At 36.0% G+C, this 17,503-nt stretch overlaps 1 protein-coding gene across 2 annotated transcripts in view; it reads right to left on the bottom strand.

The window, feature by feature from the left end:
- LOC150086011 (major vault protein-like) overlaps positions 1 to 17,503 on the bottom strand; it is a 217,597-nt gene that overhangs the window by 143,523 nt on the left and 56,571 nt on the right. For both annotated transcript variants that reach the window (XM_090374330.1, XM_090374331.1), the window contains exons 2-3: positions 13,922 to 14,155; positions 1,405 to 1,600 (exon numbers count right to left, since the gene is read on the bottom strand). In XM_090374330.1, coding sequence (XP_090230456.1) covers positions 1,405 to 1,600; positions 13,922 to 14,155 — 430 coding nt within the window. The remainder of the gene's footprint in view (positions 1 to 1,404; positions 1,601 to 13,921; positions 14,156 to 17,503) is intronic.

Here is a 17,503-nt window from a genome sequence, read left to right on the forward strand (position 1 = left end):
TAAAGGCAAATTTCCGGACATCTATCCTACATCTGTCTTTCCTCAATTTGAATTTATGCCCTCTCAGGTGATTATTCTGAGTTGATCGTAAAGTGAACCAATCGTAAAGTGGGAGTCCACTGTACTTGGATTTCAGGAAAGCTTTTGATACTGTTGCACATGGAAAACTACTGTACAAATTGGAGCAGTATGGCATTAAGGGCAAGTTGCTAAAATGGATAAAAGGGTGGTTGAGTGGGAGAAGACGGAGAGTGGTAATCAATGGCCACTGCTCTTCATGGACTAATGTTATTAGTAGAGCCACCCCCCCCAGGTTTCAGTGTTGGGCTCGTTGTTTTGTATATTTATCAATGATATTGATGAAGGCATATCAGGCTTAATATACAAATTTGCCTTTAGCCAGCAGTTGTTGATTTCTGGAACAGACTTCCATCTCTTGTTGTGGAAGTTGATAGATTAAATAAATTTAAGGCTGAGCTAGACATGCATTCGGAGTGAATGGATGGGTGAAGTTGGAGGGGGTTCCCCCCCACACTGATGCTGTATAAGCTTGCTTTCTTGCATCATATGCCTCTGCTAATGCTAATTTCCTCAAGTCACTGGATATGAGTGTTGGGTGTTTTAGAAGGATTCAGAGACAAAGTGTCAGAGCATGCAGTGGACTTCAAAATCATCACTAACACCCAAAAATTTTTGATTACAGAAGTCCAACATCAAGATGATGCTGTTCGTATTTTTTGACAAACAGGATGTGATTCACTAGGAAGTTGTACCTAAAGGGATGAGAGTCAATGCTGCATTCTATGTACACATGCTTGTAAGTCTATTGAAGCACATCTCCCAGGTCAGGCCACACTTTCGAGAGAAAGGCAGCTGGTTCTTGTTGCAGGACAATGCCCCCACTCATTCTGTACCTGTTGTGAGAACATTTCTGATGAAACATGGCATTGTACAGATCAAACATCCACCCTATTCTCCCGATCTAGCACCAGCAGACTTCTTCCTCTTTTCCTAGGTGGAAACTACCCTCAAAGGAAAGAGATTTCAGGTTGTTGATGACAAAGAAAAATGTAACTGCTGAACTGAACATCATTTCTTTGCATGCCTTCACAGCCTCTTTTCAAAAACTTTTAAAATGGTGTTAAGTACATTCAATCAGGTGATAATTAGATTGAATAAAAATAAAACTATGTTTGAGCTCCTTCACTTTTTGTTCTTTTTATTGTACCAATCCAGGAACTTTGTTCTCAGACTTCGTATATATGAAAAGAAAAGTTTAAATGCTAAAACAAATTCAATCTGTAGTTTTAAAATTATTTTTGTGATCATCATATTGACATGTCTTTAAATATGTTTAACTATAATTAACAATACTGCTGCGAATTAAAGTTTGCAAAGATTTACCTCATGGAGAATTTCTCCTGGATATAATGGAAATGGGTCTTGTTCTAGGCGTACTTCAAGATCAGCATGTTTCAGTTTTATTTGTCCAATTTTGTCACTCTGAACAACTCCTTCTTTATTTCTAACTACAGGATTCTGAATAACACAGTAATGGCAAGGTGGTAGGATTACCATACTTTTTGGTCCTAAAATCACCCTAAAAAAATTTTAAACATTATTTAAAGAAAATATTTATTTATTTTTTAGTTAAGTGCAAAATTAAATTGCCAGTGTTCAAAAAAATAGAAAATGTCTATAACAAAAACAGACATTTAGTGATATATTAATTTGAAGTTAATCATATTTTAGTGTTGAAATTTAGGTAATTGTCTGAGATTCATAATATATATATCATTATAATGGATTTATGTCCTAGATTCATAACTATCCTTTCTTTTTTTCAGCCCACTGAAAAAGAAACCATCCAAATATGAAGAAAGATAAGGTGGGTTAATGAAAAAAAAATAAAATAAAAACTTTGATGTAAAGGAACAGGATTAGAAAATCTGTAGAGCTAAGACATGTTACTGTACTTATCTAGGATAATCACTCGAAATTCATAAAACTCTCCTTATACTCACATAAAGTGGATAAGGTTGCGTAACATGAATTTTAAAAAATTTAAACATCAATCAGTGATCAAATTTTGTAAAAGCATTAATATTCACAAGGAAATCTACAGGATGCAAAATGTTTGAGGAATCTTTTCCCTTCTTATTTTTAAATAAAATGCTAACTTGGAATTATAAATAAGGCCAGGAAGCAACCGAGAATGACCTTCAATTGTGATGTAACAATTTCAGACATTTCTGCCAAAACTAAGCAGTTAATTATTCTTTATGAAAATGAAAGTGTCAACCTAGGTAACAAATGTAAACTGTTCTTTAAGTAAGACTATTCAAAAACTTTAATACTCTTGTTTTATTCATAACATTTTAAAAAAAAAAAAAAAACTTTTGTTACTTTTAACTTAAGTGCAAAATTTTTATGCTAAAATTGCCAGTGTTAAAACAAAAAAAAAAAAAAAAAAAACACAACAGACAATATCTATAACAAAAACAGAGATTATGAGACTATTTAGTTATGAGACTAGTTAGCAGAAGCTCTTCAACTATGCAGGCTCCAGTCCTACATCGGAGAAAGAAGGCTGCTGTTCACCATCAAGATGGCCACCGGTAAAATTACAGAGCCGAACTTCTGGGATCACTGCTCTTGACGCATTCCTTCCCCTTATCTCCGGTCTTCAGCACAGCTGCTAGCAAACCGTAACCAGCTAGTACTAACCGACAGATTCCTGCCAAAGCAAATGCTGCCCTCACTGCAAGCCATTGACGGGGACCTCCAAGAAGTGGTCAATAATAAAAAATACAGGAAGGGTATCCTCGTCGAACTGAAAATGTAAAACTGTGCTTTGTTAATAATCTGATGTAACTTATGTTTTTCTCATGTATCCTTTGTAAATATGTTTTGTAAACCCCTGGCACCACCATGCCGTGATGGGACTAATTGTATGTCTATCATTGCTGCAATTAAAGATTCTATTCTATTTATTTTGCATGATGAAAATATAAACTCCAAAATTCACTTAAAAGCAAAAAATCTCTTCAGGATTTAAGTAACTTGAGACTAACTGAAAAAAAAAAAAAAAAAACACTCTCAGCTCCTTAGTTACTCAACAGAAAACTACATTTGATGCACTCAAATGGTTATTTATTACTATCTGCAGTTTTAGAATTATGTAAATAACTGCCAAAGTGTGAAAGCTCTAATTGCTTCAATCAGGACACCTCTAAATGTTCACATCATTTCTTCCCCTTTTTGTCCTTCCAAATATTAATAATTGGAACTAATATTTGGATCAATTAAGATTAATTATGTCAAAGCTACATTTACATTACATCAGTTAATATGAATTAAGTACATCACAATTAATTACAAATATGCATGAACTTTAACTGACAATGACCATATTAATATTTGGAGGAACTTTTTTTTTTTTTAAAGCCAAACTGCTGTGAAAATTTGACTAAAAGTAGTCAACTTTTAGTAAACTGACCTGGCGACTGACCTGGTGACAAAATTTCTCAACAGGAGAAGAAAAAAAAAAAAAAAGTTTCATACAGAACAATTTTTGCCATACAGTGTTATAAGCTTGTGAGAAGTATGCAAAAATTGGCATATATGACTGAAAATCAGTTAAATTATGAAATAATAATAACACTACTATTATGGAAGTTTGGAAGTTTGCTTTTAGACAGCGAGTAGTTGATTGCTGGAACAAACTTCCATCTGTCATTATAGAAGTTGATAGCTTAAAGAGATTCAAGGCAGAACTAGACAAATATTTGGAGTGAGTGGATGGGGTTTTTTTTTTTTTTTTTTGGCTTATGCTGTATAGTTTGCTTTCTTACATCATATACCTTTAAAGTTCTTGTTTATACTTCAGAATGACCACCAGGTCAGTAGAGTTTACAATAAATCAATAAATACAAATTGTTAATCGTATTTAGCAGTCATGGGCTCGAACCCCAGTCCACCCAAAGAGCGTGTGCTACCCACTCGCACTAATACTACACTTAAACATTAAACAGAAGGCACTTCTGTTTATCCAGAAAGCAAAACAAAACAAAAAATATTGACATCTACTGTGCTATGAACAACTGTACAGAGAAATAGAATGAGTCAGCATATCAGAGGTCTCATAATGGGGGATTTTAATTTCCCAGATATTGACTGGAATTTGTGGGTTGGTCACGCACACTAGCAAGGCTTTTGTAGATATATTGAACTATTGTTTTCTACATCAGCATGTTCGGAAGGCAACTAGAGGGAGTAATACTCTTGATCTGATTATCAGTAGTGATTCTTCATACATTAAGAATCTGCAGATAAAGGAACCACCAGGTGGCAGTGATCACAGTGTGCTGAAGTGGGATTTACTCAAAGAGGTAACTACCATCAGGGGTAAAGGGAAGGGTTTTTGTTTGGGGATTTGTTAGGGGCATGGGTAACCATGGCCATAGTGCACCAGACTACAGTAGTCTGAGACAGTATTTAAATTCTACACGGTGAGACCAACTGATGATGATGTTACCAACAGCAAATTCAAAATGGGAAGCATTCAAAGAATTAATCTTGGAAGCTATTAGGCTTTTCATACCACCTAAGAAATATTGTTCAAGGTTTAGGCCATAATTGATGTCAGATGAACTAATGAGACATGTGGCATCTTGTATCAAAATGACAGAGAAGAAAAATGCATGAGATAAATATAAATTAACAGGTGACACAGAAGCCTATGATAGATATAAGCTGGTCTGTAACCAAGTCACAAAGCAGGATAGGCAGGCAAAGGCAGATTACGAGATGTCCTTGGCATAAGATGCAAAGAAAAATAGCAAATAGTGCTTTACTTATGTAAACTCTATAAGGAAAGGAATGAATCAGATTGGTCCACTTAATATCGATGGCTCAACTGTTGATGATCCTGCTAAGGTAGCAAACAAACTAAATGAATATTTTACATCTAAATTTACACATGAGGAGTTATTCAGGGAGGGGAATCCCAGAGGTGAATTAAACTCTGGCAGTGAGATAGACCAGTGGTCTCAAACTGGCGGCCTGCAGGCCGCATCCGGCCCCCGAAGCAATTTTACACTGCCCGCCAATACATTTCAGTTATGTATTCATTGTAAATACGGTGCTTATATTCACTCTCATTTTATTAAAAAAATGATTCTGGCCCATCAGCTGCTTTCAGATCGTGCATTCGGCCCGCATGCAATTTCAGTTTGAGACCACTGAGCTAGACGATTTTGTAATAACTGAGAGCAGGAGGAGAAATTGTTGAAGATAAACATAAGAAGGGCACCTGGGGTGGATGGGATCTATTCAGTTATATTAAAGGAGGCAGCAAAGGAAGTAAGCAAACCCTTAGCCATAATTATGAGTGCTTCCTTAGACTCAGGGGAGGTACCCACAGATTGGAGATGTGCAAATGTGACCCCAATTCACAAAGGAAGATCAAGGGTAACAAGGAATTACAGACCTATTAGTTTAACTTCTGTTCCAAGGAAATTAACGGAGGCACTACAGGATCATCTAGACAAGACTTCAGTTATAGCTCAGACACAGCATGGATTTGTTAAGATGAAGTCTTGTCTGACAAATTTGATTGGATACTATGATGTGGTCACAAAGGAACTGGAGGCAAAGATTAATTTTGATATCATATATTTTGGATCTTAGAAAGGCTTTTGGTACTATTGCACATTGAAGGCTGTAGCACAAATTGGAATAGTGTGGCATTGGAGACAAACTGCTGCTATGGATAAACTGATGATTGAGTGGGAGAAGACAGAGTGGTAATCAATGGACACTGCTCTTAGTGGATTAATACTTTTAGTGGAGTCCCCAGGATTTAGTGTTGGGTCCATTTTTGTTTTCTGTATTCATTAATGACATTAATGATGGTATATCAGGCTTAATGTCCAGGTTTGAAGACGATATGAAGGTCGGCAGGGTTGTTAATGACACTAATGACAGTACGTTGCTACAACAGGATCTAGAAAAGTTGAGCAGATGGGCTGAGAGGTGGCAACTGAAGTTTAAAATTGACAAATGTAAAGTACTGCATATGGGAAGCAGTAACCCTAGATTAACATATCAACAGTGTGGGACTACACTGATAGTGGTAGAGAATAAAAAGGACTGCGGGTAATTGTGCAGGCAGATATGAAGTTTTCTGAGCAGTGCAGATGGTCTGCAAGAGTAGATCATGGTGTCTTGTCAATTATATACAGGAATTTTTCTAGAAGGGATAAGGAGGTGATTATTCCCTTGTATAAGGCAATGATAAGGCTGGTATTATATACAGGTCTGGAGGCCTCATTTTAAGAAGGATGTAGAGCTGCTGGAACAAGCACACAGAAGGACAAGGTTAGTGAATGGAACAAAGGATTGCTCTTATAATTGCCTTTGCAACTTACAGTATCTGGAGACTAGGCACCTGCAAGGTGATCTGACTGAGGTGTATAAAGCCTTGAATAGTTTGAGCTATTCAAGGCTTTATACACCTATGAGCTATACCATCAGTATTGAGCATGCTCAATACTGATGGGGTTCTTTCTCTTGCTCAGAATAATCGCCTGAGAGGACATAAATTCAAATTCAGGAAAGACAGTTGTAGGATAGATGTAGTAGTAGTAGTAGTAGTAGTGGCATGTGATGCAAGAAAGCAAGTTTAGATACACCATAGACACTTAAAAAAACTACAAAGTAGTTGTTGTGGGCATCATTTGCTCTTTCTCATATTGTGCTCTGCCTTCACGACGAGTTGCCATGATACTGCACTACCTCAAATAAATAACGCTTCACTAATAGAGAAGACTATTGTTACTTATATAAGTAACATAGTAACAGATAATAAGTAACAATAGTCTTCTCTATTAGTGAAGCGTTACTTATTTGAGGTAGTGCAGTATCATGGCAACTCGTCGTGAAGGCAGAGCACAATATGAGAAAGAGCAAGTGATGCCCACAACAACTACTTTGTAGTTTTTTTAAGAGTGTCTATGGTGTATCTAAACACCGATATTATATAGATACTAAACTCTTAAAGTATTATGTCACGTGCATTTAATTATTTTAAAGAAAGCACGTGTATGAGCTTATGCAGCATCAGCCAAAAAAAAAAAACACACCATTCCCTCCAAATGCCTGTCCAGTTCCTCCTTAAATTTATTTAACCTATCAACTTCCACAACGACAGATGGAAGTTTTTTCCAGCAATTAACCACGCGCTGGCTAAAGGCAAATTTCCACACATCTATTCTACATCTGTGTTTTCTTAATTTGAATTTATGCCCCCTTAGGTTCGTAATCTGAACAAATGGAAGGATCCCATCAGAATTCAGTGTGCTCAACCCATTCAAGGTCTTATACACCTCAATCAGATCACCACGCATGTGCCTAGTCTCCAGCCACTGCAATTTGCAGAACTTAAGCCTCTCTTGGTAAGAGGATCCCTTCATTCCCCTAACCAATCTTGTTTCCCTTCTCTGTACACGCTGAAGCAAATCTACATCCTTCCTAAAATGAGGCCTCCAGACCTGTACACAGTACTCAAGGCGTGGCCTGACCATTGCCTTATACAGAGGGACAATCACCACCTTTTCCCTGCTAGAAAAATTCCTATATATCATTGACAAAACCCCATAACCCCAGTTGTAGGATAGTTGTGCTCTGCACATCTATCCTACAACTTTATCCTTTAGCCAGTGGGTGGTTGATTGCTGGAACAAACTTTCATCTGTCGTTGTAGAAGTTGATAGCTTAAATAGATTCAAGGAAAAACTAGAAAAACGTTTGGAGCAAGTGGATGGGTGAAATGAGAAGATGTCTGATGCTATATAAACTTGCTTTCTTGCATCATGTGTGCCTTTATTAATGCTAATGCTAAGAATGAATATCTATCAGTGTCTACTCCTGTCTCTCCAAAAACTGTTGTAAATTTGGTTTGGATCAGACTGTTAACAAATGAGTTATAAACAGTTGAGGCTTAAATGAAATGATCGCCATCTTGTATCAAAATGAGGAATAAAATCAACTCCCCATCAGAATGCTGAAATCCCCAATGGTTTGTGAGGAGAGAGTTCGTGCATGATAAATTGCTTTTAACCAGACTGTAATTAAACAGAAATGTTATCATAGAGATGACACACACACATCTCTCATAAATCAGTCAACGTTTGAAAAGTAGATTCAAAAACAGTGACAGTTTTTGGAACTTTTTTTTGAAAAACCCAACTGTTAAGTAGTTAAACAGCAGATTAACAGTCACATAAAATGTAAATAAAAGTTTGCATAAATGGCATCATTTTATGACATCTCATATTGTGAATGCCTTCAAAATGAATTACTCGTTCATGCACATTGAATAAGCATTATCCCAAAGCTGAAGTATATCTTACAGGAATTGACAACTCAGTTACGTTTTGATTCAGCAACAGACAAGATGAAAAAAAAGTGAAGAAAGTTAAAATTCTGTGCAATTTAGAGCAAAATTTTCAAACTATAGAAATTACACAAGTGATGTACTATTAGTGCCAATGTGGAAGAAATGTATTCCTAAATTTAATGTTGTTAGTTATTGTGCATGATAAAATAGTATTGATTTCTTCCACAAGTTTAAAAAAATGGTGATAAATTGTTTTCCAATACTGCAGTTGGGCTGATAACATTGGTTGGCAAAAAAAAAAAAAAAAAAAAAAATTTTAGCATTAGCATTGGCACATGATGCAAGAAAGCAAGCTTATATAGCATCAGCCAAAATAAAAAAACCTTCTAATTTCACCCATCCACTTGCTCCAAATTTTGGCAAGTTCTGCCTTGAATCAATTGAAGCTATCCCCTTCTAGTGGATAGCTTAAATTGATTCAAGCTATTGTTCCATCTGTTGATTCAAGAAATTGTTCCATCTGTCGTTGGAAGTTTGTTCCAGCAATCAACCACATGCTGGCTAAAGGCAAACTTCCGCACATCTATCCTACAACTGTCTTTCCTCAATTTGAATTTATGGCCTCTCAGGCAATTATTCTAAGCGAGAGGAAGAATCCTATCAGCATTAGCATGCTCAAACAATTCAAGGTTTTATACACCTCAATCAGATCACCTCACAGGTGCCTAGTCTCCAGACACTGTAATTTGCAAAACTTAAGCCTTTCTTTGTAAGAGCAACCCTTTGTTCCATTCACTAATCTTGTTGCCCTTCTCTGCACTCGCTCCAGCAGCTCTACATTTTTCCTAAAATTATGTCTCCAGACCTGTATACAATACTCAGGGTGTGGTCTGACCATTGAATTATAAAAGGGGATGATCACCTCCTTTTTCTTGCTAGAAAAATTCCTATATATCATTGACAAGACACCATGAGCTACTCTTGCAGACCATCTGCACTGCTCAAAAAACTTCATATCTGCCTGCACAATTACCCGCAGGTCCTTTTTATTCTCTACCACTGTCAGTGTAGTACCACACAGTTGATACGTTACTCTGGGGTTACTGCTTTCCATATGCATTACTTTACATTTGTCAATGTTAAACTTCAGTTGCCACCACTCAACCCACATGCAATGTCGTTAGTGTCATTGTTGTTGTTATTTGGTTTTTAGCAGCATTAGCAACTAAGGCCATATTGCTCCGGGGATATGCAGTGGTCATTCTCTGACCTTTCCGCATCCACCGCATTTGGTGGTCATGGTTCGAACCCCGGTCTAATCAAGAAGCGTGTGCTACGCACTGCTACTCCTGGCTACGGAAGCGCCGTTGTTAGTGTCATTAACAACCCTGCCAACCTTCGTATCGTCTGCAAACTTGGACATTAAGCTTGATATACCATCATCAACATCATTAATAAATACAGAGTGATTTATTAATGATATATCAGGCTTAATGTCCAAGTTTATAGATATTAGTAAATACAGAAAAATTAGTAAATAGAGTTAAAATTCAGGGTGATTTTTGTAGATCTGACATTGCTGAATTCAAAATGGCAACCAGTACAGTACAGAGAGAGAATATCATTACTGCAATGCAACAACAAGTTTCATGTGGTGATGTAGTAGTAGTAGTAGTAGTAGTGGCATGTGATGCAAGAAAGCATGTGTATGAGCTTATGCAGCATCAGCAAAAAAAAAAAAAAAAAAAAAAAAACACACCATTCCCAAATGCCTGTCCAGTTCCTCCTTAAATTTATTCAACCTATCAACTTCCACAACGGCAGATGGAAGTTTGTTCCAGCAATTAACCACCTGCTGGCTAAAGGCAAATTTCCGCACATCTATTCTACATCTGTCTTTTCTTAATTTGAATTTATGCCCCCTTAGGTTCGTAATCTGAACAAGTGGAAGAATCCCATCAGAATTCAGCGTGCTCAACTCATTCAAGGCCTTATACACCTCAATCAAATCACCGCGCAGGTGCCTTCTCAAGCCACTGCAATTTGCAGAACTTAAGCCTCTCTTGGTAAGAGGATCCCTTCATTCCCCTGACCAATCTTGTTGCCCTTCTCTGTATGTGCTCAAGTAAATCTACATCCTTCCTAAAATGAGGCCTCCAGACCTGTACGCAGTACTTAAGGCGTGGCATGACCATTGCTTTATACAGAGGGATAATCACCTCCTTTTCCCTGCTAGCAAAATTCCTATATATCATTGACAAAACCCCATGACCTGCCCTGGTAGCCTGTCTGCATTGCTCAGAAAACTTCCTATCTGCCTGCACAATTACTCCCAGGTCTTTTTCATTTTCTAACACCTTAGGTGTAGTACCACACAGTTGGTACATTTCTCTGGGGTTACTTCTACCCATATGCAGTACTTTGCATTTGTCAAGGTTAAACTTCAGTTGCCACTTCTTAGCCCATCTGCCCAAATTATCTAGATCCTGTTGCAGTAACACACTGCCATTACTGTCATTAACAACCCTGCCAACCTTTGTATCATCTGCAAACTTTGACATTAAGCCTGATATACCTTCATCAATATCACTGATAAATATACAAAACAACAATGGACCCATCACCGAACCCTGTGGGACTCCACTAATAACATTAGTCCACTAAGAGCAGCACCCATTGATTACCACCTTCTGTCTTCTCCCACTTAACCATCCTTTTATCCATTGTAGCAACTTACCCTTAATACCATTCTGCTCCAATTTGTACAATAGTCTTTCGTGCGCAACAGTGTCAAAAGCTTTCCTGAAATCCAAATATATGATATCAAAATTATTTTTTGCATCCAGTTCCTTTGCAACCACATCATAATATCCTATCAAATTTGTCAGACAAGACTTTCCCTTAACAAACCCATGCTGTGTCTGAATTATTGCTGCAGTCTTGTCTAGATGATCCTGCAATGCATCTTTAACCAGTGACTCCATTATTTTACCCGGAATAGAAGTTAAACTAACTGGTCTGTAATTACTCGTGACACCCTTTGATCCCCCTTTTGTGAATTGGGGATACATTTGCACATCTCCAGTCCATGGGAACCTCTCCTGAGTCTAAGGATGCTCTCATAATTATCGCTAAGGATTTGCTTAGTTGCTTTGCCGCCTCCTTCAATATAACTGGATAGATCCCATCCACCCCAGGTGCTTTTCTTATGTTTAACTGTAACAGAATGTTAATAAGGAAATAAGAGAACATTAACTATGGAATAATAAAACAGATGTAATCATTATTAAAATAACTATGGAATAATAGAACAGATGTAATCATTATTAAAACATTTATAAAGAATTGTGTGCCAGATTAATACTGAGTTACTGTCCCGATACTATTATATGATAGAATACTTCATGGATCGTTAATGTAGATTCATGAAATAATTTCTCTAGTTGAAAAATGCAGGTATTTAAATAATTTTAATTGTCTGGCTGAAATATTCTCTGTTCATTCAGTGAAATTAAATACATCTCAATAAAGTTGGATTAATGTGGACTTTTAATGGACCCAATACTGAACCTCAGGGTTCAGTATTAGGTCCATTATTGTTTTCTGTATTTATAAATGACATGGATGATGGTATATCAGGCTTAATGTCCAAGTTTGTCGACGATACGAAGGTTGGCAGGGTTGTCAAGGACACTACTGACACTATGCTACTGCAACAGGATCTGGAAAGGTTGAGCAGATGGGCTTCGAGGTGGCAAATGAAGTTTAACATTGACAAATGTAAAGTACTACATATGGGAAATAGCAACCCCAGAGCAACGTATCAACTCTGTGGTACTACACTGACAGTGGTAGAGAATGAAAGGGACCTGGGGGTGGTTGTGCAGGCAGATATGAAGTTTTCTGAGCAGTGCAGACGGGCTGCAAGAGTAGCTCATGGTGTATTATCAATGATATATAGGAATTTTTCTAGCAGGGATAAGGAGGTGATTATTCCCTTGTATAAGGCAATGGTCAGACTACACCTAGAGTACTGCATACAGGTCTGCAGGCCTCATTTCAAGAAGGATGTAGAGCTGCTGGAACGAGTATAGAGAGGGGCAACAAGATTAGTGAATGGAACAAAAGGGTACTCTTACAAAGAAAGGCTTAAATTTTTCAAATTACAGTGTCTGGAGACTAAGCACCAGCGAGCTGATCTGATAGAGGTGTATAAAGCCTTGAATGAATTGAGCATGCTCAATGCTAATGGGATTCTTCCTCTTGCTCAGAATAATCACCTGAGATGGCATAAATTCAAATTGAGAAAAGACAGATGTAGAATAGACATGAGGAAATTTGCCTTTAGCCAGCAGGTGGTTGGTTGGTGGAATAAACTTCCATCCCTTGTCGTGGAAGTTGATAGCCTAAATAAGTTTAAGGCTCAGCTGAACAGGTATTTCGAACGAACAGAGGGGTGAAGTGGAAGTGGTTATTTTTTATTTATTAATTTTTTTTTTTTTTTTGGCTGATGCTGTATAAGCTTGCTTTCTTGCATCAAATGCCTCTACTAATGCTAATGCTAAAAGTTTACTCACACCACTGCATACATACTTTGTTTATATTGAAAGAATGAAAAATAAATAGAAAAGGCATGTAAACTGTATTTCTTTAATATTTGGCTGCTACACAGAAGATATCATCTTGTGAGATAATTTGACAAAAAAGTTATTGCTTACACGAAATAGAAAAATAAGATAAACTTAGTTGAAATCATTCTATGGAAGAATATTTACTTTGCCAGTAACTGTTGAAAAGGGGTTCTTTGTTTTTTGGTAAGTCTTTTTGCTTAAAGAAGTGATGTTTACTGAAAGCTTGTATTCTTTTGAAGCTGAACATAATGCATACTTTTATGCTATGTCCAGTATTTTAAGTTTTCCCTATGATACAGTGATACTATTTATTCTATGTTGAGAAGTAATACCCAAACAAAAGATTAAAACAACAATAACTATTGTGTTTAAAATGGAAACACTAACAAGAACGCACACAATATTAAATATCAGATTGTATGCAGCTATATAAAAAGCAAATGAGCATTTACATAAATAACATCATTTTATGATATTTCATATAAGTAAACCTTTGTAGCACTAAAACATCAACTAAAATTTTAAGGTAAACTTATATGTCAAGTATAAAAATTCCTTTATAATTTTAGCAAGAATAATCACACACAGCTTGATTATCCACCAGATTTTGCTCACCAATTTCCTTCTTTTTGCAAGTGAAAAAAAAAAAATTTAAGTAACATTGAAAAACATTTCAAAAGAAGAGCTTCAGAAATATCATCTAAATATTTTTAGATGCATTAATAATGAAGAGAGTATCACTAAGAAACATGTATAGCTAAAGTCTACTCCGAATGAGATCAAGTTTACTAATATACCAATAAGAAATGTTTATTATAAAATTAGCCTTTTTACTTCATAAAATGTTTAATGGCACTTAATTCTTTCCTACATTACATTCTTCTGTTACCTTTCATTATCTTGACGAATATAAGTCTTTGGGCCAACCTCTATCCGAGTGACATTGGTTGTTTGATCCAGTACGTGAAGGTAGTAATAAGGTGAAATCCTATATATACTGTCCTCTGTTCCATTATCACCACCACCACCACCACGACCAGCAACTTTTCCAAAACTAAAGGCAGGTTCTGATTTTCCCTTTCCAGATGACATGGTAGGGCAGATTTCGCTTTCTGTGGAGAAACTGCAATGTAAAATAAATACACATTAATCTATTGAATACATTTATCAGGTGAGAGAGAGAGAGAGAGAGAGAGAGAGAGAGAGAGATAAACCACATAATTTATGCATATGATAAACATGATAAGACAGGAAAATAATACAATTTGTTTAGTAAATTTAAATTAGAGTGGTAAGTTTTGTTTAATTATCAAGAAATTAATTTTATTTAATTAAATATTATATTTAATAAAATTAAATATTTTATTAAATATTAAATCATCCAAGCATTGAGTATAGGTCAAACTGGATTACAGCATAATATTTATAAATTCATGTTCAGTAATTACTGGAATTACAATATCATACAGAGAGACAAAAAAATCTAATAGCTTTCTTGTGTTATTAAGATTCAGGCTGAAAAAAAAAAAAAGTACAATTAATCTTACTAAATTGATGACAAAAGAATTTGATATCATGGTTAGCTCCTGTTTAGGCAGATGCAGTGCAGTAGAATACCACAGCATTGGGATATGTGCAGAAATTAAAATTGCAGATAATTTCCTCTTAAAACAAATGTACCGATATGCAGTAAAAACGGTGTTTCTAAATTATGTGCAAAAAATTCTGGGACATATCCTAGACAGATGCCAATCAATGCATGCATATAATTATGTTTAATGTAATTTACGAATTCTTTCTGACTGTGCAATTATTAACAGGGATGTCTGAAATTTTCAGTTGAAAAATCAAAGAAAACGTTTTCAAGAACAGCTGTTATGAGACTACTCCTAAAAGTTGTTCATCTACTCCTTCCATTCAGATATATGGAGAGAGTAGATAAAGCATGAATTGCTGAAATATTGTCATAGTTTCACCAAATCCCACATGCCTAACTCAGAGTTAAGGAAGAATTAGACAGATTATTATAGGGTTCGATGGAGAAATGAAGTGAGTAGTTTTTTTTTTTTTTTTTTTTTAAATGATACTGCATAAGTGTGCTTACATGACTTGCCACCACTAAAACTATCTTAATTTAATAACAAAATGAAATTAGCTCTTCTCCTATAGAATCTTAAAAAAATATTTAAGAATTTAATTATAACTTTTTTTAATCAGTTTCCAATTCAACAAAAGTGAATTATCATTGTCAGCTGTTCTATATGGATTAGGTCGAGTCTGCAATCTGAGATCAAAGGAAAATAATTTGATTCCCTAAACTGCACTGTATGAAATGAAACTCACTGTAAACTGTATATGCATTGGACTTAGCAAGAAATGTCACTAATTGTAATGTTTTTTAATTTCTATTTTAAATAAACCATCAAAAATATGCTTGATAAATTTTCACAAAATAAAGAAATGCTATATTTCACTATTTTCTTGATACAAAATTTCTTCTTATCCATATGAATACAGAATGAAAAATTTCACTAGTGGTCAGTATTTCAAATGCAAATACAATAAAGCATATATGCATTATATGCAATACAGTATAACAGTGTTTCAAAACCATGTGCAAAAAATTCTAGGATGCATTTTAGAGTAGGGTCATTGAGAACCAGCACAGGTCCAGAGGTGGACTGATCAAAAATTCTTACCGAGGAAAACTTGTAGTGGCCTCGTGCTAGTGTATATGGGAAAAATCACAGCGGCCTCCAGCTCATTGGGATTTCCCTGGTAAGTCCAGTCCGTCTCTGCACAGGCCCCACTAATTCTGTGCCTTTTCCCTACAATTCCTCTTCTCTATAGTTTCCAAGATCCAAGCCCACTACACAATATCTGGATATCAGGCATTGTGTAGTGAACTTAGAGAATGCCTCAACTACTCGTCTCTGAGATAGTTGATAACCGAGGCATCTTTGTTAACCCCCACCGAATGCTCTTGATGCTCCTGTTTTGAGGTCCAAATAAGGAAGTCATATAAATGTATCCAGAATGGATATAGATCAATGGCTCTTTGAATTTTTAAAAATAGCTATGAAGTTTTTAATGGTAAAAAATATATAAAATACTCGTAAATAATAAGCACATATGTACTTATAATATGCATGAATAAATTATGAATAAATATTCTACTAGACATGCTCCTCTACAACTTAAAATTATTTCATTTTTGCACCTAATTCTATAAATACTAAGTTCAAATTCCCAAGTAAAAAATACTTTCCTTCGTATAAGTTGTATTAGTAATCGTCATATCGTAAAAGGAAGCTTAAGACTTACACTGCACCAACCAAAAAAAAAAAAAAAAAAGAAAAATCAGTAAAATAATAATAAAAAAAATGTAAATAAAATAAATAATAAAAGAAAAGGAAATAGCCAACCTATGCATTTTTGAATTTCTGATTTTTGAATTTCCCAAACTGTCAGCCTCTACTACCCATGTAGGTAACTTATTCCAGTAATTTATAACTCATTGGCTAAAATAAAACTTCGGGCAATCCAGACTAAACATCTCCACACATAATTTGAATTTATGGGCCATAAATTCAAATACTTCTAGAATCATTTATAACTGTGAAAAAACTTCTAGAATCATCATTTTACTTTTGCCTCTCAGAGCCTTAAACACCTCAATCAAGTCTCCTATAAGGGTCCTAGGCACCTCCGTAGTCAGGTGGGAAGGAGCAGCAGTGCGTGGCACACACTTCTTGATTAGACCGGGGTTCGAGCCCGTCACCACCAAAAACGGAGGATGCGGAAAGGTCAGGGAATGACCACCGCATATCCCGGAGTAATATGGCCTTAGTTGCTAATGCTCCTAAAAACCAAATAACTAACTAACTAAGGGGCCTGGTTTCCAAGCTGCGCAACCAACATATGAATGCCCTTTTGCCAATCTCACCAGGCAAGTTACCCATCTTTGGACCCTTCCAAGAAGCTCTATGTTTTTTTTTGTTTTTTTAGGTACAGTCTCCATACTTGAACACAGTATTCCAAGTGTGGTCTAACAACAGCCTTGTATAATGGGATTATGACATCCTTATTTCTACTAGCAAATGTTCAATAAATCATCAATAGGACACCATGGGCCTTCTTTGCAACCAGTCTGCAATGGTCAGAGAACTTTATGTCTGACTGTATTGTAACTCCCAAGTCCCTTTCTTCCACTGCTGACTTTAGTTCAACTCTACCAAGTGTATAAGCTATTTTGGGTTACTGTTCCCTAGGTGTAAGATCTTGTACTTTGCTGGATTAAAACAAAGCTGTCACTTCCAGGACACTCTGAAGAAGCTCTGTTTGGTGGTGATCATTTACTCTACCAATCTTTACATCATCTGCAAATTTAAACATTACATCCTCTATCCCTTCATCAATGTCATTTAAGAAAAAATCAAAACAACAGTGGTCCTAATGAGGGTCGCTGGGG

This window comes from Mastigoproctus giganteus, chromosome 5, assembly GCF_048544385.1.
Source record: "Mastigoproctus giganteus isolate SK-2022 chromosome 5, ASM4854438v1, whole genome shotgun sequence".
Classification (NCBI taxonomy): Eukaryota; Metazoa; Arthropoda; class Arachnida; order Uropygi; family Thelyphonidae; genus Mastigoproctus; species Mastigoproctus giganteus.